At 44.4% G+C, this 26,851-nt stretch overlaps 1 protein-coding gene across 1 annotated transcript in view; it reads right to left on the bottom strand.

The window, feature by feature from the left end:
• SERINC5 (serine incorporator 5) overlaps positions 1 to 26,371 on the bottom strand; it is an 87,848-nt gene extending 61,477 nt beyond the window's left edge. Inside the window, exon 1 of the mRNA XM_082836370.1 lies at positions 26,207 to 26,371. Coding sequence (XP_082692496.1) covers positions 26,207 to 26,233 — 27 coding nt within the window. The 5' untranslated portion in view covers positions 26,234 to 26,371. The remainder of the gene's footprint in view (positions 1 to 26,206) is intronic.
• Between the last annotated feature and the right edge of the window lie 480 nt (positions 26,372 to 26,851).

The following is a 26,851-nucleotide window of genomic DNA, read 5'->3' as shown; positions in this document are numbered from 1 at the left end:
GGCCAGCAGTTTCAAGGGATTAGCAGTGCACTCCTTTCCCTACCAAGTGAAATCCCATGTGCAACTCCAACGTATAAAACATATGGGTGCACTAAAACACTACAAATGTTCTTATATATACATACAACACACATTTATCAAATGCTGACTAGTGACCAGGCACTGTTCTAGGAGCTAGGAGTACAGTCGCTGCCCTCATGGAGCTTACATTCTAGTCGATTTATATCAAACACGGCATCCCCCAAATTCCACCCAAACTGGGACATGTCGCAGCACCTAGGTTGAAAACCTCTGACCCAGTCCAGTCCCCTTATTTTCCTGATATGAAATCGGAGGCCCAGAAAGGTTAGGTTATTTGACTGAAGGACAAATCTAGTGGTGGGCATCAGTGGACCAGCAAAAAACACAGCATTTGAGACAATTCAGCAGTCTGGAGGGAGGACGAGCTAAAAACTCAGCCCGTGGGTCCCACACTTCTGCATCCATAGCGCAATCAACTCACAGACACGCAAACCCACTAAAACGTGGCACCATAAGTAGTTGAAACAACGCTCTGTCGACTCCAGCAAGAAGGCAGTAAGTGTCTAAGTGTCTAGTACAGTTTGAAAGGTTTCCATCACAACACAGTTAAAGTGATGGCATTTTATGGCTCACGATGAGTCAGCCCTGGGGTGGCCACAAAACTGACCTCTCTGGAAGCTACGGGCTATGGCTGCTAAGTGCCCAAGCCCCTGAGGCGCCTCCCTCCCTACTTCTGAGAAGCAGGCAAGCCCCTCCCCGCATCCCTCACACTGCTCAAGACACCTCCGACCCCTGACAAGTGACAAGCTGGCTATCTCTGAAGGTGAGACTAGCTGCAGTGGTTCTGTGCAAGGACAGACTCACACACGCCTCCTGCCCTAGATTTTCCAGCAGTCAGGATTTCATTTAATCCTATTCTTTAGGATTCCCAGAATGCCTGATAGTAGGTGACGTTTTAAACCTGTTTTCACATAAACGAATAGAAAAACTGGAAAAGAGAAATGCCAGACAAAGGCCTCTGGCTTGGAAAACCCGTTCCCGTACGGCGCCAGCCCTCAGGGGCGGGGAAGGGAGAGAGAAAGGGCCGCAGTAGCTCTCACTGGGACCCTCCTACAGGGACGCCCTCACCCGTCTCTCCACATGAAAGCCTGGTGGCCACATGAAAGGTCCTGGTCCCGCAGCCTTTTCTCAGAGCTGGAGTAACAGCTGCACTGTTTTCCTACAGCTGAGAAAACACCTTCTCACAGTTGAGATTGCCATTCCTCAGTCCCTCAAAGATTCAGGAAGCCTTCTTCCCAGCCCCCTTCTCCTTCCATCCCCAGAAGTTTACCTCCTCCCTCATACTTGTAGCTTGAAGAGGAAGGAATGAATAGGTGTGTACCCTTCCCCCAGGCAAATATCCACAGTTAACTGCCTTTTTTGGTTGAAGAGCTGCCCAGGGGCCCAGTGGATCTTATCAGCAACCCGCCTACCCTCTTCTGAACCTGGGCCTCGTGACAAGGCCAGCTGGCACCAAACCCTAGGTGTCAGGGTTTGTGAGGTTGCTTTTATTCAGCGACAGGCAGCTTTCATCACACCGGCCGGCAGAGAACTCTCACACATGTGCAACTCCCCCCTGCGACCGCGCCCCCATCCTGAGAAGCTTCCTGTTAATGTTCTTAAAATACCTCTGCAAAAGGGACCAAGGCCACACACGAAGGAGTGCATGAATCATATTTTTTCCTATCAAAATATCAACAGAAATGAAAATATTCTTATATAGCCCCCCCCCCCCCCGCCGCAACCTTCACCTTCATATTTTTAATCCATCAGAGCACTGGCTATGCCAGCAAGGAGGGCAGAGGGGAGTCTAAGGGATGTTCTCCCAGGGGCATTCTTTTCAATGACAGAAGTCACTTCCCAAGTTGGGAGTGGTGTTCCCTCTGCCACTTAAAACTACAAAGATAGAGCCCTTCTACTGGCCCTACACTGTGGAAGAACAGTACCCCGGCATCAAAACCAAACGCCACGGATCAAAAAGCCAGGCTGACACACATACTCAATGAACTGTTACTGGGCTGCAAGGTAAATAGGCCCAAGGGGTAGGCGGTTCAGGAAATGGACCTGAATTACTGTGATTTGTTCAGTCACACCCGGTGTTTCTCAAGCCAGCTGGGTGGAGTGGATAGGGGGTAGACAGATTAGAGGGTTCCCTGCAGGAGTCTGGTCTGTCGCGCCCCTCCTTCCTTCCCCCAGGGAAATCCAAGGGTCAAGGGGCCCAAGTGGGGCAAATGCCAGGTTGGGGCCAGGGCAGGACTGACGGAGGGTGCCTCACAGAGAGAGAGGGAATCAGCCAGCACAAGGCCCGAGCTCCTGCACAGGAAGCTGGGGGGATGGGGGCAGCAATGAAGTCAAAGTCGCGAAGAAACCTTCCTGGCCCCTGACTTGGTGGTGGCAGGAGGGGGAGGCCCAGGAAGCCAAGAGCTGCTGGAGTGACAAGAGCGCATCTGGTGGGGATGTGGTGAGAGCACAGGGCTATGGACAAGAGCCTGGATGAGGGGATGGACAGAGGAAGTGCAGGAAGGCCCCCAAACAGACGGGCCCAGAGTAGACTAAGGCACAGACTGCTTCACAGCAAGAGCAGAGAGCGCTCGGCAAATCCTGAGGTGCCCGAGCTCAAGGTGCCAAGTGTGGCTCCTGGGCCAGCAGTGTGGGCATCGCTGGGAGCCCGTCAGGTCCCAGCCCCCAACTACCACTCAGAACTGGAATCTGCACTTATTCAATAATAAGCTCCCAGGTGATCTGTGGCTCCTTCAATGCTGTACCCAAGCTCAGGGAACTAGGGTGAGGGCTTTGCCTCTGCAGCGGCAGGGCCTCCTCTTCCACGGATCTGGAACAAGCCAATGGCAGGTGCGGGTGTGTGTTTAAGGAAGACATTTCACACCCCTCACAGGAAGCTCCCGAGCTCTCCACTCAGGAGGACTCTTCAGGGATGGCAAATAGGGAACGCACGTTTCCAGGGGGATCAAACACTGCTTCAATATGACAAGATAAGGGGATTCCGACAGACACGTATGCGGTCCCTGAAAAAGATGTCGTTAAATAATTTAATATGGGAAAATGCTCACGGACACATCCTTAGGAAAAGACAGAGTAAACACACTAAAATATTAACCAGAGCTGTGATTTTTAAATCATCTTTGTGTTCTTTACCTTGTCCTGATTTTTCCAGGTTTTCAACATTAGGATGAATTTCATAACAAGTTCTTTTAATTAAAAGAAAATTATGCAAAATTTTAATCAGTGAAGAATAAAAGAGTAGAAGTCTTCCGACCCGGAAAAAAGTACAAAGCCCATTTAATTTGCTACCTTCCACATATGCTATGACTTGCTATCTAGCTGTCTATTTTATTTATAAAATTCATTCTAGGAATTCCCTGGCAGTCCAATGGTTAGGCCTCCGCGCTTCCACTGCAGGGGGCACAGGTTTGGTCCCTGGTCGGGAAACTAAAATCCCGCACGCCGCGCAGTACGGTAAGAAAAAAAACAAAAAAAAAGAAAAATTCATTCTCTTGGAGTACATTAAAAAAACAAGACAACCTTGGCAAAATCAAAGAATATCAGAAGGGAAGAAATACCGTAAGCAGTTCACGCAGCTCAATATCAAAAAAACAAACAACCCAATCCAAAAGTGAGCAGAAGACCTAAACAGACATTTCTCCAAAGAAGACATACAGATTGCCAACAGACACATGAAAGAATGCTCAACATCACTAATTATTAGAGAAATGCAAATCAAAACTAAATGAGGGAAAAAAAAAAAAAAACACTAAATGAGGGGGCTTCCCTGGTGGCGCAGTGGTTGAGAATCTGCCTGCCAATGCAGGGGACACGACACCAGTCAGAATGGCCATCATCAAAAAATCTAGAAACAATAAATGCTGGAGAGGGTGTGGAGAAAAGGGAACCCTCCTGCACTGTTGCTGGGAATGTAAATTGATACAGCCACTATGGAGAACAGTATGGAGGTTCCTTAAAAAACTAAAAATAGAATTACCATATGACCCAGCAATCCCACTACTGGGCATATACCCTGAGAAAACTATAATTCAAAAAGAGTCATGTACCACGATGTTCACTGCAGCTCTATTTACAATAGCCAGGACATGGAAGCAACCTAAGTGTCCATCGACAGATGAATGGATAAAGAAGATGTGGCACATATATACAATGGAATATTACTCAGCCATAAAAAGAAACGAAATTTAATTATTTGTAGTGAGGTGGATTGACCTAGAGACTGTCATACAGAATGAAGTCAGAAAGAGAAAAATAAATACCGTATGCTAACACGTATATATGGAATCTAAAAAAAAAAAAAAAATGTTCTGAAGAACCTAGGGGCAGGACAGGAATAAAGACACAGATGTAGAGAATGGACTTGAGGACACCGGGAGGGGGAAGGGTAAGCTGGGACGAAGTGAGAGAGTGGCATGGACTTATATACACTACCAAATGTAAAATAGATAGCTAGTGGGAAGCAGCTGCATAGCACAGGGAGATCAGCTCAGTGCTTTGTGACCACTTAGAGGGGTGGGACAGGGAAGGTGGGAGGGAGACGCAAGAAGGAGGAGATACGGGGATATATGTATATGTATAGCTGATTCACTTTGTTATGTTATAAAGCAGAAACTAACACACCATTGCAAAGCAATTATACTCTAATAAAGGTGTTTAAAAAAATGACATAAAATTCAAAAAAAACAATCCAAAGAATTATATGCTGTTCTACCATCAAAACACCGAAAATTAAAGCTGGGAATGTCTTAAAAAAAAAAAAGACTGGGAGTGTCTTAAGCAACCAGGGAGATCCTTCTACCCAGTACTCATTATAAATAATAGTTACCTACCATTTCTTAAACACTTCCTCTGTATCAAGGTACTACACTAAGGTGTTTTCAAGACATTCTTTGATTTAATCTTTTTTTTTGGCCGCAAGGCATGCGGGATCTTAGTTCCCTAACCAGGGATTGAACCGGTGCCACCTGCAGTGGAAGCGGAGTCCTAACCACTGCACCGCCAGGGAATTCCCTGATTTAATCTTCAGAAGAGCCCTATGATTTAAGTATCACAATCCCCATTTTACAGATAAGGAAACCTCAATCTCTGATTGCAAAGCCCATCAGGATTTCGAAAACTGCTGTTACATTACCACATCCCCAGGAGACCTGGAGTACACTGTTTTAAAGCCTCCTCCACCTGCCCCCATACAGAAACATAAAATCAAGAAAGACCCAAAAGCACCTAAATGCACACAAGACCTGAGGCAGTCCGAAGGGTCCATTAGATATGCATCGTCCTCACAGGCCCTCACTCAGCACCATTCCAAAGGCTTGCTGTAGTATAATACAGCCAAGGCCTTCCGCATCAAGTATCATTCTGAAAGATACTTGGCAGTGTTTATTCTTCTTATAAGTTGTGGTAGCAGTAGTAATAATAATTTTTTTAATAATAGAAAATTGTATTGTGTATTCTCTAGGTGCCAGGTAGGGCCCTAAATTCCTAACATAGTTTCATTTCATCCTCACAATCCTGTGAGGCAGATAATGATTTACCAGTTTTTCACTGGTATTTTTGCCATCTTTTCACAAATGAGAAAGTATTACTTAACTTTTTGGCATGAAAATGTACCCCTTTTAGAATCAGAGAAAAAATTTATAAGTTATGCTGACTTTGAAAGAGTGATGTAAAGACAAAAGAAGAAGCAGAGGAAAGGAGAAAAGAGAGAAAAAGGAAAACAGAATGTCGATTCCATATTTTTCACAAACGAGAAAACTGATGTGGACAGAAGTGAGGCAACTTTCCTAAGGTCCTGAGATGTGAACTCAGTCAGCCCGGTCCTAACACTCAAACCCAAACCTTTATGGTGCCATCTCTAGGATGGCGCAGCCACCAAGAGCTACTGACATACACTCAGGATAAAATTATAGTCTACAGAGAGGGATGATGTTTAAAAGTTTCTAGCAATTATTTTGGACTCTAGCTTTAAAAACAGACACTAAGCATAAAAGAGAGTGAAACTGAGTTTGGCACTTTGCAGCAAGCCTAAAATCTGAACTACAATCCAAATCTCCTTTTATCATTCGCCTTCTTCTTTCAACTATTACGTTAAGGAAAAAAATTCAGGTTGCCTACATTCTCAATCATTATGATACTGCACAAAATGTCCATTTCTAAACTGTCCCATGATTCACATTTTTCCCATTGCTAACATGAGAACACCTCCCACGCTTTCTAATAGAAATGAAAAGATCATTCTGAACTCTTCCAAACGAATTATACAACAACAAGATACTTAAGCAAAAGACAGAAAACAAAAATTACACTTAGGCTTAAAGTAAATTTCATGGTAAGTTCAGAAGACTCCCTTTCCCTCAAAATATCACATAGAAACTTCTTTTTTTAATTTAACTTCTTGGGATCATCTCTTCAGAGACTGCATAAAACAAAATAGTTTTTCAACCAACCTCTGAAGTTATCAAATAACTGAAAAGTGATCAATATAAACAAACAAGAATTTGAAGTCACCTACATTAAACATGCACAATTTAAGACAACACTAGGCAAGAGTAAAAGTAAACAAACAACAGGAACTTGCTCCTTTGTAGGTAGGAATCCCTTGGCCAGTGGAGCAATGCAAACAGACTTGTTCCCCCGTATCAAGGCGATAATGATGACATCTTTAAGGAGGACATGAGATCAGCCATGTAAAGTGCTCAGCCCACGTGCCTGGCACATAGTAAGTGTTCAACATTAGCTTGTATTAAATGCTCATCCCATCAATACAAGGTTACTTACCAGCTCTGCACCTCAATCACCTCATCTACAAAATAGAGGTAATAGTTCCAACATCATAGGATTGTTAGGACAGAAAATGTAGTAAAGCACTTAGAGCAACTATGTTAGTTACCAATATTATTCTTAGCGCCCTCAAAAAAGAAGCTGAGAGGCTTACAGGGCTGGGGTCTGAACCCAGTAGCTCCAAAGTAGCTAGCATCTCATTTCCTCAAACGCAAAGCTGGAGCTGACGCTTAGGAGATTTACCCGGCTGCCAGCTCTCTTCCCATGGCACAAGGAACAAGGGGACAAGGAACCTGTGGAAGCTTGTTCCCAAAGGACAAGGAACCTACGGGCTCCCTTCTTCCTGGCAGTTCCACCTGCTCCAGCAATGTGCAGCTTCAGCGTCCTCAGCCCCATCACCCAAACCTCACATCTAACCAAAAAGTTATTCCCCTTTGCATTTCTGTTTGCCGACTTTTTCCAGAAGGATTTTGTTGGGGGGTGGGAGGGGGGTGTTTTGTAACTATGTAAACAAAAACAACAACAAAGGCAACTGCTCCCATTTCTGCAGCACTCACTCCCAAATGCTAGGATGGACTCTTACGTGTGGATAGTTTCTTCCAACCTGTGAGATAATTACTTTTGTTATTATCCCCAGTGCTGCAATGAGAAACTTGGGCTCAAGAAGATAAGTTGCCCAAGGTCACAGCTCATTAAGGGTGAGGACAGGGCCCAAACCCAGGTGTGATGTAAAGTCAGCATTCTTAACTGCCTCACCAAACTAAATGTGGAAAAGAAAAAAGGAAAGAGGGATTAGCACCTTCGAAAAACAATAACTGCTTTGGAAAATCCAATCAAAATTCATTTTCTAATGAAGTTATTGCTTAATAAATGAAAATATTACATAAAGAGCTGGCTAGTGCTGCATACAGCAAGGAAGCGTACTTCAGCCCTGACAACTCCATGACTCAGAAGCACAGTTTAACAGTGATATAGGGACGACTCCAGTTTCCACTGACACCGTATTTATACTTTGTGATTTGTATAAAGAAAACCATTTTTCATGCCTCCCAACATCTACCACAGCCCTGTGAAACCTACAGTTAGAAATCTGAAAATATTTAATCTCATGACCACACGAAGAAATGAGCCAACCATCTAAGACTGACTGGTCACCAGTCCCCAAACTGCAACCTCCAGCTCACTGACCAACAGTCCCACTGTGTCTAAATCCCAGATGGATAATTCCTCCAATGTAGCATCAATTTTTAAAAATTAATAGAATTGAGAGCCCAGAAATAAACACTAACATTTATGGTCAATTAATTTCTGACAAGTGGGCCAAGTTAATGCACTGGAGAAAAAAAACAGTATTTTCAATAAACAGTGCTAGAGCTATTGATAGATACCCAAATGCAAAAGAATAAAGCTGGACCCATTCCTTATACCAAACACAAAAATTAACTCAAAAAACGGACCAAAGACCTAAACGTATGAGCTAAAACTATGAAACTCTTAGAAGAAAACACAGGACTAAATCTCCATGACCTTGGGTTGGACAAAGCACTTTTTAGACACAAGATACAGCACAAGCCAGGAAAGAAAAAATTATTACATTGGACTACATCAAAATTTTAAAAATTTTATGTTGCAAATGAGGCCATCAAGAAAATGAAAAGATAACTCACAGAATGAGAAAACATTTGCAAATCACATATCTTACAGAGCTGGTATCTAGAATATAAAAAGAACTCTTAATATTCAATTTTGAAAAAACCCAACTTAGAAATGAGCAAAGGATCTGAACAGACATTTCTCCAAAGAAGATATGAATAGACAATAAGCACCTGAAAAGATGCTCAACATCATTAGTTATTAGGAAAATGCAAATCAAAACCAAAATGAGATACTTCACAAACTAGGGTGGATATAATTTTAAAAAAAGAAAAAAACAGACAATAATAAGCATTGGTGAGGATATGGATAAATTAGAACCCACATACACTGCTGGTAGGAATATAAGATGCAGCAGCCTCTTTGGAAAATGATTTATTTAAAACAGCCATAAAGTGGAAACAACCTAAACAACCATCAACTGAAAAATGGATGAGTTAAATGTGGTATATGGCATAAAAAGGAATGAAGTACTGACACATACTACAACATGGATGAACCTTGAAAACATGCTACGTGAAAGAAGTCAGTCATAAAAGCCACATATTGTACAATTCCATTCACATGCAATGTTCAGAACAGGCAAATCCATAGAGTCAGAAAGTAAATTAACAGTTGTCAGGGATCTGAGGAAGTTTGGGGAGAAACTGGGAACAACTGCTAACGGTCACAGAGGTGATAAAAATGTCCTAATATTAGACTGTAGTGATGGTTGTACAACTTTGTGAATATACTAAAAACCACTGAATTTTTACACTTTAAATGGATGAGCTAGGGACCTCCCTGGTGGTCCAGTGGTTAAGACTCTGGGCTCCCAATGAAGGGGGCCCGGGTTCAATCCCTTGTCAGGGAACTAGATCCCACATGCTGCAGCTAAGAGTCAGCACCCCACAACTAAAAGATCCTGCACACCACAACTAAGACCCAGTGCAGCCAAATAAATAAATACATAAATATTTTAAAAAATAAATAAATGGATGAGCTATATGGTATGTGAACTATATCTAAAAACTAACTTTTAAAATTTTATAAAGAATTTCTTTAATTAAAAAAACCTAATATAGTCATTTTTATAAGACAAATAAGAAAGTATCCAAAAAAAGAAAAAAGAGGAAATCTAAAATAATAATTTTAAAAGGCTGGACATTTCTGCTCAAGAGAGAAGTAAACACTTGGGCATTGCTCCAACTCACTTTAAGGATAAGAATAAAACTATGAGGTTTTCTTGAACACCTGTTAACTTAAACAGGAATAAAGTGTTCCCAAGGGCAAATTCCCAGCACTTTGGAGCTGAAATTGTTCCATGTGATTCTCAAATTATTGGTCAGCTATAAAATGCTTTGTAAAGTTTACATTAAGTATTTCACGGATCTTTCAACATTGAGTTTTCTTAAGAGACTGCACATTGGAAATGGCTGATTCTCAGTACTGGAGGCTCCCATTCCTCTAACAATTTTCTTGTATCAAAAACAGCCCTTTCAATACTTCCTAGTAACCCACAGCCAGCAGCAGCACCCCGACAAAGACTGATCTGACAGCTTAACTATAATCTTGGCACCCACTTTTGTGGGTGGCACACTTTTTTTTTTCTAGTTCTATTCACTTCAGTACACTTTAGTCAAGAAAAGCCTGCATTTACATATGTAACTTGTGGGTAATGCAGATAATAATAAATCATACCACACACCCTTATCAGCGGGCAACCAAGCTGATAATCTCAGTTTCCTGTCTCTCTGGACTCAGGTTTCTTGTCACCAGAATTGGCTCTTAATTATTCAACTGTACTGTCTCTGGACTACCCACAAAAAAAGCTTACAAAATGCATACCGGAAATATATCTAAATGAACTCTCTCACCTTAAAGCATGCTTTTCCTTCTCCTATCAGACACATAACTTTATCTAACTAGCTTAGCTTAAGCACTCAATCTTAATATGACACTTCTGAGCAACACTGAAAGTAAACTACATCCAAAATACAACCTGCTGTCTGTATGTCAAGTTTTGAATGCATATTATATAAGCCAAGGTGGTGCTGTGGTAGAATCATCTACCTTGCTTATCTGTGTCTTTTTCATTTCCGTATGTACTACTGGAAGTAGGATTCAGTCCATTTTGCAGTTCTAAACTCCATGGAAAAATTATCAAGGCCAAACCACCAAGTGGTTCTTATCTGGGCAGCACCATCCTCCCTCTGTGGCCTTGTGGGTTGTTGCTTATAAAGGTGGAGACTGTTTTCACAAAGACTAGTGAGTGCTACTGATATCTAACTGGCTTAGCTTAGGCACTAAATCTTAATGTTATCAAGCATACTAAATACCAGCTCAGGACTCCCTCAAGAGAAAGAACTGCTTCACCCAAAATTCCAACAGCACTGCCCCGGGGACCCACTAGTTAAAGATCGTTCCTCCCAAAAGCCACAACTCACTTGATTAGTTATAGCTTTTTCTTTAACTCTTCTAATAAAAGCCCTATAGAATAGATACTTTTTTTTGATCAGGAGCTCCCTCCCTACTTTCTCTTAGTACCTCAAGCATTTTTATTACTCTCAGAGTCTTAGAAAGATCGGGAAGGGGAAATGGAAGGACAGTGCTGAGTGGAGGAGAAGAGGGGCATCTCTCTAAAATCTGGGAATTCGGTCAGGTCAGACTCACAATGAAGGGGAAATGGGATAAGTATCAGCCTCTTCCAGCGCTCTGTGCCCCGCTTTCTTTCTGCCATGTCACAGCAGGAAAATGAAGTCAGAGACTCAGCTCTGCTGCACCTCTAGCTTCCAAGAAAATACAAACCCATGACAACCCTCATCCCTCTCCTCCCCCCATCATAAGGAAATAATTTACTGCTTCATGCTTTTCAAAGCCTGCAGCCAGAAGCCACTGCTGGGTATAACAATTTGCATAGAGTGCCTCATTGGTTAACCAGCTCAATCTAAATGGCCTAATACCCCTTACTCAGCAACCTGCAACTTTCACAAACTACACGGCTTGGTAAGAAATAAAAAAGCACATTCTAAAAAACTGCTTTCTGCTAAAGCCCATGATCCACAGATGAAGCAGAACTTCCTGGAAAAAAGAAATTCAAACAACTGCTTGGGAGTTTAAGAGAAGAGAGAGGACAAAAGGTTTAAACTGATTTGACTGCAGCAAAATACAGTGGAAAAAAACCAATGTGAGATTTCAACCATAAGATTATGTTTAAAATCTGCAGCCATGAACTCTGTTGAACTGCAGATGTCTTCAGAAAAAGCCCAACACTCACCCATTCTCCCTCTTGTCATTTACCAAATGTCCACTGTGTACAGGCCACGGGGGCACACCAAAGGCCAGGGTAGCAGGCCAGGGTGGCAGTCCCTGCTGCACGCTGATTAGCTGTGTGAATCTGGAAGAGGGCCTGAGCTCTGCAGGCCTGTCTCTTCAATAACATGAGAGGGTGGACATGCCACTCCCTTAAGGATTCATCTAGCTCCAGAGATGACGGTGTAACTAACCAGATTCTCACAGTCCATAAGGTACCTGAGAATGGTAACCCACCAAAGGAGTGACAGGCTTCACTCACATCAGAAACCTCATGGTCAGCAGTGAGACTTTCTCTGGCTTGCTGCCAACCAAAAACTTCCCATGATGGTTCTAATTTCAAACTGCCCGACCATTATCCTTAAAAACTATTTGGGAGTGCTAGAAGTTCCAATAATTTTGCTTCCGACTGAAACTTCTCATACCCAGAGGTACAATTCCCCTCTGTCAGCATGTCCCAATTTTCAGTTTAAGGTTTGGGTAGACAGTGAGGATTTTCGTAACCAGGAGAGCTGCGTCAACCCAACTGTGGTCCTCTATTCCCCAGGAGCCAGAGCCCATTCCCACCTTCAATGCTGCCTCTTCTATACAAAACCACTGCAACTCTCTCCAAGTTCCGGGACAGCAAGTCATTTCAGCCTGGGGAGGCTGGCAGGAAGAGGAACTCAACCAGAGCTCCCTAAAATGAAGTAGAGCTGTTTCCAAAGATAGGAAGAGTTCCTATCTCTGAAGTTGTTCACTTACTATAGTACAAGAAATCTGAGCACAACTGGGTGGGAGGAGCAGAAGACCCTTCCAGCCACTTCCAGTACCAACTTTCTGGGAGTTGGTCCAAAGAGAAGCAGCGGGCCCAGCTCCTCCCTCACGCAGCTAACAGGCATACGAATTGGTCGGCCTTTCTGAAGGTTTGCAACGTCCAGGGCTTCTGACATATGCATTTTATAGCTGGTTCTGCTATACTTGCTCTGAAAATACAAATTTGTTCCAACAGGATTGATATGGAAGGAGTTTAGAGCATCTCACCCCAGGATATGCCATTTTGGCATATTGATTATTTTGAGTTAAGGCACCTGAGAAACAGCAGGTGCAAGAAGGGCACTCTGACCTTCATGTTTCTTCCTGAAAGCAGAAGATGACATTCCCACGTGAGAGGCGCTCTCCCTGTACCAGAAGGAAGACATTCTTAACAAGGACAAGAAGTTGAGATGGAGAGAATTCTACACAAAGAGACCTTATAAAAATAATTTTTATCTTCCTTTCACCTCCCCACATAATTTAGTCATTTTTCCACAACTGCCTCTCTTTGTTCAAGCTAATATAAAAGTAGGTTTCACTATTTCTTGGTTCTTCATTTCCTTATGAGGGCTCCCAGGTCAAATATAACTTGTGTTAAATGAATGTGTATGTTTTTCTCCTGTTAATCTTCGTCAGTTTAATTTTCAGATCCAGCCAGAGAGCCTAAAAGGGTCAAGAAAAACTTTTTCCTCCCCTACCATGTTAGGGGACAATAAGGGCAAAACGGGACAAGCAGTTTTGTCTGTGAGAAACATATACTGAAGGCAGAACACTGTGCCCAGCTGAACTGAACTACATAGAACATATGAAACACACACTCCTCCACTCCACCTGCATTATGAGTCACTCAAAAGCACATCTGGTGTTAACAACTTTCCATCCAATTTCAGATAACCCTCCATCCACCACTTCACAACAACTCACAGCTGCAACTTTTCCGACACCTGCTTCCACAAGCAAATTTCAGGTCTTTTTCAAGGTCAAGTGCCAAATTTTCGTAGTATTACATATCTCTTAACCATTTAACATCTGTAGAACTGTAATATTTTTACCAGGTTCCCTTTTGTGTGTGTGTGTGTGTGTGCACGCGCGCATCACTGACAAAACTTTCAATGCTGTGCTCCAACCCCATTTTCCCCACAAGGCCTGTGGTTTTTGCTGTTCCATTCTGCATAGTGTGATTTTTAGGAATGCATATTCATGTTGTGTTACAGAAGGACTATTTCCAGAGCTCTAACCTAAAGGGGCATGGGACTAAAGAAAGATTACATAAGAGTTACTTAAGTTTTTTGGGTTTTTTTTAATGTACTAAACATTTAATAAAGGGTAAATAGTGAAATAAATGTCCACGTGATCAATTAAATGTGATACTGCCATTAAAATGTTCTCATTTTTACGATATGTGGAAATGTCCATAATGTTGTGTGAAAGTAGCTAGGATATAAAACAGTACATAAAGCATGATCTAATATTCATTCATTTATTTATTTATTCATTCATTCTGCATGGCTTGTGGGATTTTTAGTTCCCTGACCAAGGACTGAACCCAGGCCATCAGCAGTGAGAGTGCGGAGTCCTAACCACTGGACTGCCAGAGAATTCCAAGTCTAACAAGGGTTTGTTCTCTCTAGGATTATAAATGATATTCATTTTCTTCTTTATACTTTTCTGCATTTCCCAAATTTTCTATGATAACTATATATTATTTTTATAAAGCAGAAAGTACTGTTTGTTACTTGTCATTTGCTAAAAAGAGTCTAGTAAACTGACCCACTCTTATCCTTTCTTCAAGATGCTATAATACATACTATAATCTTTACAAAATTTTAAGGAATAAAAAGGTAATAAAGAAGATAGAATACTGAAAAACATTTAATTAATGCCCATCCTACCCCTCCTCCCAAAAAAAGGTAAGAAAGAACAAAGAACAGACGAGGAAATGGAAATGACCAACAATATATAGCCTGAAGTTCAAGCATGAATAATTACATTAAATGTAAATGATCTAAACATCCAATTAAAAGGCAGAGACTGTCAGAAGGGATCAAAAAGCAAGTCCCAACTACATGTTGTTTATAAGAGCATTTTTAAATCTAAGACACAGATGAGTTGAAAATTAAAAGGGTAGTATGGCCATCAGACAAAGACATGAAGACAAAGAGCATTACCAGAGATAAAAAGGATCATTTTATAAAAGGATCAATTTATTAAGGAGACATAAGAATCCCAAATGTGTGTATACATAATAGAGTTTCAAAATATACTAAACAGGGGCTTCCCTGGTGGCACAGTGGTTGAGAGTCCGCCTGCCGATGCAGGGGACACGGGTTCATGCCCCGGTCCAGGAGGATCCCACATGCCATGGAGTGGCTGGGCCCGTGAGCCATGGCCGCTAGGCCTGCGCGTCTGGAGCCTGTGCTCTGCAACCAGAGAGGCCACAGCGGTGAGAGTCCCGTGTACCGCAAAAAAAAAAAAAATTCTACTTGAAAATATACTAAACAAAAACTGACATAACTAGTGGCAGAAAGAGACAAAAACACAATCATATTTGAAAAATTTAACACCCTTCTCCCAGTAATTGACAGAATTAGACCCCTCTATCAGTAAAGATAGAGAAGATTTGCACAACACTAGCAACCAACTTGAACGCTATACCCAACCTGCTGGTAGTATGGAAAAATGAGCAGGCAGCAAAGAGACTAGGAGAGGAAAACCAGTTTACACGATACGCATTTCCATCTTCCTGCCTTTAAGTCAACCCCTCAACACTCCGGCCTTACTTGTAAGGCTGTCATTTGGTCAAGCCACGATGGGCACAGTAACTACCCAAGAACTGTAGAAAACATGTTCTTTTCAAGAGCACATGGAACAGTCATCAAAATGTATCATTTTCTGAGCCATCAAAAAGAAATACACATATACAGAATATGTTCTCTTATCACCACAAGCATAAACTAGAAATCAATAGCAAAAATACACCTGGAAAATCCTCAAATACTTGGAAAATAACAACACACTTCTAAATAACCAACAGGTCAAAGAAGAAATCACAAGGGAAATTAGAAAAAATTTTGAATTGAATGATAATGAAAACAAAGCATATCAAAATGTGTGGGATGTAAAATGATTTTAAATATTCCCTTGAGAGGAAAGAAAATATTTAAAATAAGGGTTCACGGGGCTTCCCTGGTGGCACAGTGGTTGAGAGTCCGCCTGCCGGTGCAGGGTACGCGGGTTCGTGCCCCGGTCTGGGAGGATCCCACGTGCCGCGGAGCGACTGGGCCCGTGAGCCGTGGCCGCTGGGCCTGCGCGTACGTAGCCTGTGCTCCACGGCGGGAGGGGACGCAGCAATGAGAGGCCCGCATGCCGCGAAAAAATAAAAATAAAAAAATAAGGGTTTACGTTTCTACCTTTAAAAAAATCCATAAAATAATTTAAAATAAATAATAATAGATTAAGTAAACAAAAAAGGGGAAAAAGAGCAGAAATCAATGAAATAGAGAATAACTAACAATAAAAAACTTGTTTCTTTCACAAGATTAATCAGACTGATAAACTCCTAGAGTCATTAAAAAAAGAATAAAGAACACAAATTACTAATATCAGGAATGATTGAAGAGACGTATTAAGCACATTTTTTTTTTTAGAATATAAGTTATCTCGATACAGACCACTAACAGATTCCTACAAAAGACTTGCATTTAGAAAATCCACTACGTTAACCCCAATGGTGTTGAAAAATCAGGCAGGGGATGACATGATTAGGACTATACTTTGGTAGAAGGATCAACCTGCTGGTAGTATGGAAAAAGGATCAGGCAGCGAAGAGACTAGGAGAGGAAAACCAGTTTGCACGATAACGTATTTCCATCTTCCTCCCTTTAAGTCAACCCCCTCAACACTCTGGCCTTACTTGTGAGGCTGTCATTTAGTCAAGCCACGATGGGCAGGAAGTACAGCACTCACTAGCGTTATTACACTAGTTCCTCCTAGCTTGTGCTCCACAGGGATAGTTCTCTCATTCAGCCTACATTCCCACCTTCTTCTATGGGTCTTCCAGTACTGAAGAATCTGGAAAATGTAACCACATTTCTCAGACTCCTTTGCTCTTGGGGACCTGACAATTAGCAACACTCACAATATTTGCAAGGTGAAAACAAGGTGGGGGTCATCCTCCTGCTGCAGTGTCTGCTTCCCAGCAAGGTCCTAGGACAATGGCCAGACTTGGGGCTCCCATGTTAAGCCGCCAGCTGTGTGGGTGTCAAGAGGCGGGGGGCAGCAGCCTGGGCTTTCAGACTTCTGGATTACTGCTGGAGTGGTGTGCCCTTAAATCCAAGAGTTCAAAGGCGGCCCCCTGACTCTTGCTCCTCTAGCGCTTTCATTTCTTCAACAGTTAATTCCCTACATTAAATCGTTCGGCTTAAAATACCCAGAGGGGTCTCAGTTTCCTGCATTGAACCCTGACACACCTGCATCACCAACTTACAGATAACAAAGAGTCTTAATATTGTCTTGTTTTCATCCCTTCCAACAATCATATAAGGGAGGCAAGATACAAATTTCCCCCGTTTGAGGAACAAAGAAACCAAGGCTCAGAAAACTTAAAAACTGGGAACGGCAGTGAGCTCCCCAACACTGGAGAGGCTCAAACACACCAGAGGTACACTTAGGAGGGGCAATTTTACAAGACGTCTAAGCTTCAGATGGGGAATTAAAAGGGATGCCTTTTAAAGCCTCTTCCAAAGTTTCTCTGATTCCACGATCTGCCTCATCAATCACCACACGAATAGCCCAACCTGGGCTAAGGATCATAGCATTAGGTGACTCAGCCCTCCGTTAAATTACTGAGATACAATGCAAGAAACAAAACACTGGAAAATAAATCCCGTAAAGACCTCGTGAGCTTTGTTTCAAAGAGCAACTGGCTAGTTTATAAAAAACGATATTTAAACAAACATTAGCCTGATTTTCCATCTCTCCTAGTTATCTCTGCCTAAATAAGATTTAAGCGGTTGTGTGTATGTGTTTTTCCTACTTTTGTTTAGACTAGACAGTTTTCATGAGGGGGAAAATGCTGTCTAATCACTATATTTTGTAACCTTACTTCAAACCGAAATTGTTTCAAAATTTATTCTGTGATAAGAACCCACCCTAAGTTTTTCCATAACAGCTGCTTTCCTTAAACATCAGCTCAACTTTAATCTCACAAGGCAAACTACAGAAGAAAAGCCAAAAGTAAAGTCCTATTTCCTTCAAAATTCAAACAGATGTTTTAATGTAATCAAACAAATCCATTGTTTGAATTTCCTACCCACACACACTACACTGACTCCCAGATTATGTTCTAAAATCTTCTAAAATATCATTAATACACAAGCTAGAAAATAAGAGGATGTCCCCCCCGGAAATGTTTAAAATTCATTTTAACAAGGGTTGCAAAGGTTCACTTTGGACTACTTGAAAAACCTGATCGTTAGGGACAGTCAAGGTGGTCTAGATGAGTAACTTGATCCATTGGATGCCTGCTCTCAGCATCCCATCACAATCGCAAATTCAACTAACAACAGCAGTATGTAATGACAATTCACTAACAATGCCGGTTGGCTCAGGACGCTGAAAGTACACAAGATCTTTATCTATAACTACCATTATAATTAAAGATACAGAAAGCACTTTAGTCAAAGGGTAAAATGGAATGTGTGTCCAATGGCTAGTTCTGCAGACATACCATGTTACACTAGGACTTCCTTTTTAATGTTAAATTATCATAGGTGAACAGGCCACATACTGCTCTCCTGCTCTGAATACAAGTAGACAATGCCATCGTTATTGCTCTGTCCTTTCTAAAGGCTTCTAAAAGGCGATTTACATTAAAACACCTGGGAAACTGAAAAGTAAGCTTCTGAGTCTCACAGTTAACTCACTCCCAGATATTCAATATCTCTGGGAAATTGACAGGCGATATTCATAGAGAAAACGGGGGTGGGAAGCAAGCAGTGGGCAAGGGGCTGTTACCTTTTATCTCATTAGCAGAGAGATGAATCAGAGGCTGCCCTCTACTCCCTACAGATGGGCCCTCCCAGTAAAGCAATCCTACTCAGACCTGCCACAGCCCAAAGCTATTTTGCCAGCCTGCCCAGGTCAGCTCTAAAGCCACCCAAGAAAACAAATCTGAATGAGCAACCTTCATGCTGACTCTCCACCTACAACGGCAAGGTCAGTGACAAACTTATCTTTCCAACAACGTGAACTTGGCTAACTACACAGACGCATCTCCAAACCACTCTTTCTGTATCAGCAACAGTTCACCGTCAGCCGAATCACCACCACCTTTGTCAGTATGGTAGAGCAATGATGTGGCCATTTTACTGCAACTTGCCCGCATTTTATAAAACGCATAGAAAAATAAAACTGCCAATACTAGTGATAAGCACAGGACTCAAATTTAATGCAACTGAAACAAAGAAGGGCACCTTTATAGAGCAAGAAAACAGAGACAGAAAACACCATCTAGACAGATGGTATCCACATAAGTGACTGTAAAAAGACCAAAGTTAAAGATGATGTTGAAAATGGTTATTGTCGATGGCATCTAAAGGAGGTGTAGCTGGGATTTTCTTCATTATTTTTAGTCTTTTGGGAATTGAAACACACACACACACACACACACACACACACACATGTATTAACACATAAGCCTATTAACTGACTTTCACATATTTACGTTTACTTAATACCTCCAGAAATACTGCCATGTTTGAAGGCAGAGGACTGCACTACTTTCTGGGTATAAGCCCAGAAAACATGGCTGCAAATGAGTGGCTGGTGCACTTGAAAAACTCCTGTAATTCAGCAGAGTTGAATCAAACATAGCACCTACAACATAATCCCAACTCCACAAAGTAAAATCATATATATTAAATGTGAGTGACTGTTATAAAATACCAAAATACGGTTCTCTCTGGGTGATATGTATTTCACAAATGCCCCACACTGTTCAAAAAAGCATCAGTCATGCAAAGAATGAACTTTTGTGCCTAGATCCCTTCCAAGGGTGGAAGCAACACGTGATAATGAGGACCTAACATTTCCAATCACTATAAACAAAGAGCTGTAGGGAAAAAGTTTTGTAACCAAAAGCACACAACAGGGGGTTCAGCTAGGTCACACAGTACATGCTCTGTCTAGGAGAGGAAATGCACCCACACAGTAACCAGGAAACAACTCCAGTGCATCAGATGACCACATACTAGGTGGTGTGGACAGGTTTTGTGTGCAAGTTCTGAGAACTCTTAAAGCAAGAGGAAGGTCACTTCTTAGGAAAATGCTTCCTGAGCTTGGCCTTAAAAGCAGAGATTTGGGTTTTATAGAGAAGGAAGGACATCTCAGGGAAATTAGTACTTTTATGTGGTATGTAATTTACTTTTTAAAGAAGTCTTCATGGATTTTGTGTGTGTGTGTGTGTGTGCGTGCGTGTGTGTGTGTGTGTTTTAAGCTACAGTCTAGAGGTGATCAGATGCCCTGATGAGGAAGACCCATTCCAGCTAACACTTAACAAAAGCCAACCTCTAAATGCCTCCTGCATGGGCTTCAGTTACTTCTAACACCAATGACCCCAGGCTTTGTTAACCAGCGTAATGATGAGACATGGTGAAAACTGCAAGAACTCTCAATATACAGCAACTCTGCTCAAACCCCTGCACGAAGGACTTGACCAAACTTTAACAGGCTTCTAGTAGCCTGAGGCTGCATCCCTGGGATGACCTAGCTGCCTTTTGCCTATTTGAGTTCTTGTCTGGAAAAGTTCAGGGCTGTAAAAAGAAATTTACTGTTTGTTCTAGCCAGCACCTAAGATAGGCCCTAACCTCCCTTTTTTTTTTTTTAATTTATTTATTTTTGGCTGCGTTGGGTCTTCATTGCTGCGTGCAGGCTTTCTCTAGTTGCGGTGCGCGGGCTTCTCATTGCGGTGGCTTCTCTTGTTGCGGAGCAGGGACTCTAGGCGTGCGGGCTTCAGTAGTTGTGGCTTGCGGGCTCTAGAGTGCAGGCTCAGTAGTTGTGGCTCGCGGGCTCTAGAGAGCAGGCTCGGCAGTTGTGGCGCACGGGCTTAGTTGCTCCGCGGCATGTGGGATTTTCCCAGACCGGGGCTCAAACCCGTGTCCCCTGCATTGGCAGGCAGATTCTTAACCACTGCACCACTAGGGAAGTCCCTAACCTCCCTTTCTTAAGAGCATTTACTAAATAGGGCTAATAATTGTGAATCCTTCCTCTGCCCATGAGGAGAAGGACAGATAGGACACATTTCCTACAAGTCTGGAGTGTCTTTCTCAAGGACTTAAATGCCATTCCTTTGAAATGTAATCAATCAGGAAGGATAGGGTCTATCTCCTAGTCTCGGTGGAAGGACAGAATCTAACCTGCCAGCTATCAGACCCAGATGGCCTCATCACCCATACTCCAAACAAACTCTGGAACGTCTCACTTCCCTAACTCTACTTGGGTCTCCACTCACTCCTCCCTATTCCCTCATCGTCCCTTGAAAACTCCCAGTGATCTGTGCTAATCAGGATGGAGCTCAGGTCTTTCTGTCAGTAAGTGGTTACTGAACAAAATCTGTTTTCATTGCTTTAACTAACATCCAGCTTTATTTATCTTTGACAGTGGACAGCCCCTGGTGGCATTCTGTGGCTTTGTCAATCAATTAATATAAAAGACATTAGAAATTTGCTTTCGTTGGGGAAAATCTCAGGGATCAAGTAATACAATCTGGTTGGAAACACCCTGGCGTAGGCATTCCCACCCTTATATGAGCCGGCTACAAGGACAAGGAGTGTTCTGCCTGAGAGTGGTACCGTGGGCTTGATCCATCCATGAGGTCCTGCGCTTCAGCAGTCTTGGTCAAGTTCTTCCTTCTAGAAGGTTGTCACATCTGCCTCAGGGGAACATGCAAGTTGCGTGTCAGTGCACCAAGAAGGGCAAAGAGCTGGAACTTCGTGAAGCCGCAGATCAGGCTGTGTAACTGTGCTGTGCCTGCCTGCCAATAAATGCCCGCACAAGTGACAGAATTTGGTCCGAGACTTGCTGTCTTTATAACCTGGAGCAGACTGTGAGGAAGAAGCTAAACCCCACCCACTGGTAACTCCTGGCAACCACCAATATCTACCAAGACAGCCTCACAGCTATGCATTCAAAGCTGCCTTAGGGCCATTATAAGCAACAACAATGGGCAACAGTTCCTCATGATTTATTCATACTGTATTTAGAATAATAAGGAATAACAGTTTCCCAGTTAGGAGCTCCAACTTGAGTCAGGTGGACCAGTGTTGAAGGCCTGGCTCCACCACCATGTAAATATCAGTCAAGTTAATTTATCTCTCTGCACTTCAGTTGCCTCACCTGCAAAAGGAGGCCAATTAGAACATTCCCCGACCCCGTAGGGTTGCTGTGGAGAATGAGTGATATAACGTAGGTAAAAACAGCACACTTGTGAGCATGAAATAAGCTTCAGCTATTGTTACTATTATCATTAATGCTTATATTTGCCTGGAGTAAACCCTGCCAAGCCTTACTCTCAAATTGCCTTGACGGGGTGTCTAGATCTTCCAATTACACATCTCATTTCACCTTTGACAGGGTGTCCTGTCACTTTCTGTAGTGAGCTTCCCCCACACTTCCAATCCCCAGCTAGCCCTTAAGTTCCAGGAGAGCAAGGATGCACTTTGTTAATCACCCAATGCCCAGGGGCCTTACCACAGTGCTGGGTACCCAGAAGGTGTCGACCGACCACTGTCCTGTGACCTCTGCTTCCATTAGCATCGATCAGCCAACAGCCTAAGCAAAAGCTAAGTATATCAGGGTCAATGCAAAGATAAAATGACCCGGAGACTGTCCAGGTAGAGGTGGATAATGGTCACTAAGATTTTGGGGGTTCCTTACTCTGTGCCAAACCCTATACTAGAGACATTATCCCATGTAATACTCATAATAATCCTAGGAGGTATTATCACACCCACTCAACCTCGGAGGAAAAGTGAGGTTAATTGAGGGTAAGTGACATGCACAGTCACACCACCCCTCCGTGTCCAGATTTCCCAATTCAAACCCAGACCTGAGTCCAAAGCCCAGGCTCTTTTCTGGGTTACACATTGTTTCTGACAGTATCAGTTAAAGTCCCCCAAATTTCTATCTCCAACCTCAAACTTCTCCCAACTTAAAAATCCAACCGATGACTTGCCATCTCTATTTAATTTATAATAGGCATCTCAAATGTAACAGAGGCAGAAGAAAACTATGGGTTTTCCTTGCCAAATGTCTTCCTCCCTTCAAGCCTCCTACCTCACCTCAGTGAGGCACTATCACCTATGCAGTTGCTCGGGTCATAAACCGAATCTCTCCCCACTTCTAACCCATGTAAAAGTCCAGCTCTACCTCTACAATATGGCCAGAAGCCAATGACGCCCCACCGTAAGCACCACGACGCCCTAAATTAAGGTACCACACTCTCCCCTCCTTGGCCTAGGGCAACAGCAGGTTGCCAGGATTCAAGCTTCATCAAGAAGAATTCGGGCTCACGGCGGAAGCCCAGACCACTGCTCACACGCAGGAGGAGGCAGCTTAAAAGTATTCACCGGCGAGCTTCCCTGGTGGCGCAGTGGTTGCGAGTCCGCCTGCTGATGCAGGGGACACGGCTTCGTGCCCCGGTCCGGGAAGATCCCACATGCCACGGAGCAGCTGGGCCCGTGAGCCATGGCCGCTGAGCCTACGCGTCCGGAGCCTGTGCCCCGCAACGGGAGAGGCCACAACGGTGAGAGGCCCGCGAACGGCAAAAAAACAAACAAAAAAAAAGTATTCACCGGGTGGCCAGCTCTGACTGCTCTCCCTCCATGCCAGTCCCTGAGAGTCAAGTCTTCACAGCACCCAAGGTGACCACTTCTGTTCCTCCAACACCTTGGAAGACTCCCTACCCAGGCCCTGACGTGGGTGCCTCTCCTCCTTTATCAGTCTCAATTCCCAGGGCATCTTCTCAGACAGACTTCCCCAGCAACCCTACCCAAAGCCACTCTGCCACCAGGACCTGTGGCAGTACCAGCACTTGCTGGTACTGGTTTGGCTGCTTCCATGCTTATGAAATGCTGCCCCACCCCAGTCACTGAGGGCAGAGATGACGTTTGCCTGGCTCACTGCCGTATCTCCAGCTCTTGGCACACAGGAGGTACTGTGATATTGTGATATGATCAGAAATATTTATTCGGTCTTCCACCCCGGTGTGAGAGGCCCAGAAGACTTGGGATTGGCAGCTGGAGTGTGTGGGGGAGGGGAGGGGGAGGAGGGCGGACCCCTAACCTGTGGGATACTAACTCCAGGTAGTGTCAGAATTGAATTGAATTGTTGTACAGCCAGTTACTATCTGGGGAGCTGGCTGGTGCGGGGGTAAAAACAAAACAAAAAACCCGTACACTGATGTCATAAGTGATGTAGGTAAAAACAATGCACAGGTGCTCAAAATTTTTTTTCAAAGGATTCACAGACTTAGATATCTTCTGACAGTGCTGCATTTTTTTTTAAATGCAAACTTAACAGCCCCATTCATACGAAATTATAGTGTCATCACCCCCTCCCTGTGTTGAGAGCCACCACAGTGAAGCCTCAAGCAGTCCCTAGAAAGCAGAAGTTAATTTTCCTGTGATGAACGGCCAGGATTTGGTTCTTTCCAAAGTCCTGAGAGGGGGATTTCAGAAACAAGTCACGAGGACTTCCCTGATGGCGCAGTGGTTAAGAATCCACCTGCCAATGCAGGGGACATGGGTTCGAGCCCTGGTCCGAGAAGATCCCACATGCCACAGAGCAACTAAGCCCGTGAGCCACAACTACTGAGACCGCGTGCTGCAACTACTGAAGCCTGTGCTTCACAACAAGAGAAGCCACCGCAATGAGAAGCCCGCGCACCTCAGTGAAGAGTAGGCCTCGCTCGCAAAACTAGAGAAAGCCCGTGTGCAGCAACGAAGACCCAACACAGCCAAAAAATAAATAATTTTTAAAAGTTCTCACTTTAAAACAAACAAAAAGAAACAAGTCATGAAACCCTGCCAAAATATCAACCATACCAATAATTCTTTTATAAGACCCACTTGAGTACTGGCAATAATTTTCAGAACCCTAAATCACCTGCTGGGAGCCACAGAAAACCTCAAGGGACTGGAGAACAGGTGCCCTGAAATATCTGTAACGTAATCACTATATAATGAAGTGTCACATCAAATTAGAACTATCTCAAAATAACAACAATGAACGATTTGCAAAGCTTTGTTGAGATTTGGAATATTCTGAAAACAGCCTTTTCCCATCCACTTTGGTCTCCAAAGCCCTGAGAAGGTATTAAATGTCCTCCTGTCGCCTTGCCTGACTCAGGGCAAGGCATTCCACCTCAAGTTAAAAACCTCAATTTCCTCATCTCTGCAAAGGCCAGCTTGAATGCATGCCAAGTACAGTATTAGACCTCAAAAACCAAGTGATAACTTCACACGGCCACTGCAAAGAGGACGGATTATCTACCAGTGTAATCGGCGGGTTAGAGAAACCCACAGCTTAACCCCTGCATCAGTTACGGGCTGGCCTCTGATTGCAAGGCTGAATGTATTAAGAAGCAAAAAGCCCGGTATGCCCTCCGGAGTTAAGACTCATTTGAGAAAACGCACCATTAAAAACTGTACAGAAATGCCGATAATCAACACGGCTAGGAAGGAGGGAGCGCGACGTGCGGAAGGCTTTACCTACTTCTTTTTTTTCTAACTCTGCAGGAAGGAGTGAAATCAACATTAAAGGTTAAAAACTACTAATTCTGCCCTGCTGCACTACTAACCGGTAGAAGACGCCCATCCCAAGCGGACACAGGTGTCTTAAGATCTCATGAGTTAAACAGGCGAGAGTTACAAAACAGGCTCGGGCAAGTTCAGCTGAAAGGAGGGATGGCTTCAGGCTTGCGCTCTACCCAGTCAGCCGCGTTTGGGTCCAGCCAGGGTTGGGTCGGGAGACTCAGGAAGCAGGGCTGGGTCTTCCCAGCGCCCAGACCTGAGCACAGCGGTTTGGAAAGCAGTCTTCCAGACTTTCTCGAAGAAAAAGAGCCAATGCTCCAGAGCCTGGCGAGATGTCAAGCGCAACTCGTCTGGGCCACATACGACCCGTTCAGGGCATGGAAAAGGAGTGGCTGCCCAAACCCGTGTCTTCTCCTGGGTTCATCGGGTTGGCAGAGCCAGGTGGCCTACGGAGCTGAGCACCACACACTTGTGTCCTGGGGAGGAGGCGACACGCTCCTGAAACAGTCGGGATCCTCCGCCCGAACCCTGCCCGCCCCGCCCTAAGCGAAGTTCCTAAGGCCGAACGGGAAGACCTCGGGGTAGCCTCTAGGGCTTCCCCGTGTCCCTCTGGCCCGCCTGCCGCGGCACACGGTTTTCCCCGAAGGCCGAGCGCCGCGCTCCGGCCCGAAGCACTCACCCAGGCGGCGCAGGGTCACCCACCCCACTTTCGGCGGCGGAGCTGGGACGTGCACCCAGAGAAGCCCGCGTTGCCTCGGTTCCTGGCCCGGTCTCCCGACCTGTCTCTCCCCGCTCACCTGGCCCGCACAGCACTGCGCTGACATCGTGGCGGCCGACCACCACCAGCGCGCTTGCCGGCTCCCAGCTTCCCTCTGGCCCTCCTGGCTCCCTCTGGCCCTCCTGGCTCCCTCCGGCCTCAAGCGTCCCTCTGCGAACCCGCTCACGCCTCCACGCGGCGTAGCCCCAGCTGAACGCGATGCACTGAGGCCTTGGTAAAAACAACTGCCGCCAAACCCCGCCCCGCCATCCCAGGCCCCGCCCCGCCATCCCAGGCCCCGCCCCGCCACCCCAGGCCCCGCCCCACTCGCTCGCTCCAGCCGCGGCGGTCGCCCGCAGCCCCGCCCTGTGCCCGCCCCTTCCCGGGCGCACCGCCTCCGAGCCCGCCAGCTCCCGGCTCTCGCTTCCGCTGGCGTCAGGCGGTGGGCGGTGGTCATCACTTCCCGGTGCAGTGCTGGACTGCGAAGGCTGTCCTCCAACGCGCCGGCCAGGTATTACCGGGCTCCTACGACGGCCTGGCGGCGCTCGGTCCCCGACCCAGGAGGGCGCGGCGCCCCTAGTCCCCGGCTGTGGTGGAAGAGCTGATTGCTGACTCCAATAAACCTTGGAGCCTTTAGTGAGCGATTCTGAGTGTCCTGCACTGCACAGGCGCAATAGGGGTGGCC

The sequence above is a fragment of the Leucopleurus acutus genome, assembly GCF_964270905.1.
Source record: "Leucopleurus acutus genome assembly, chromosome: 3".
In the NCBI taxonomy this organism is placed as follows: Eukaryota; Metazoa; Chordata; class Mammalia; order Artiodactyla; family Delphinidae; genus Leucopleurus; species Leucopleurus acutus.
This window is presented reverse-complemented; position numbering and strand designations above follow the sequence as displayed.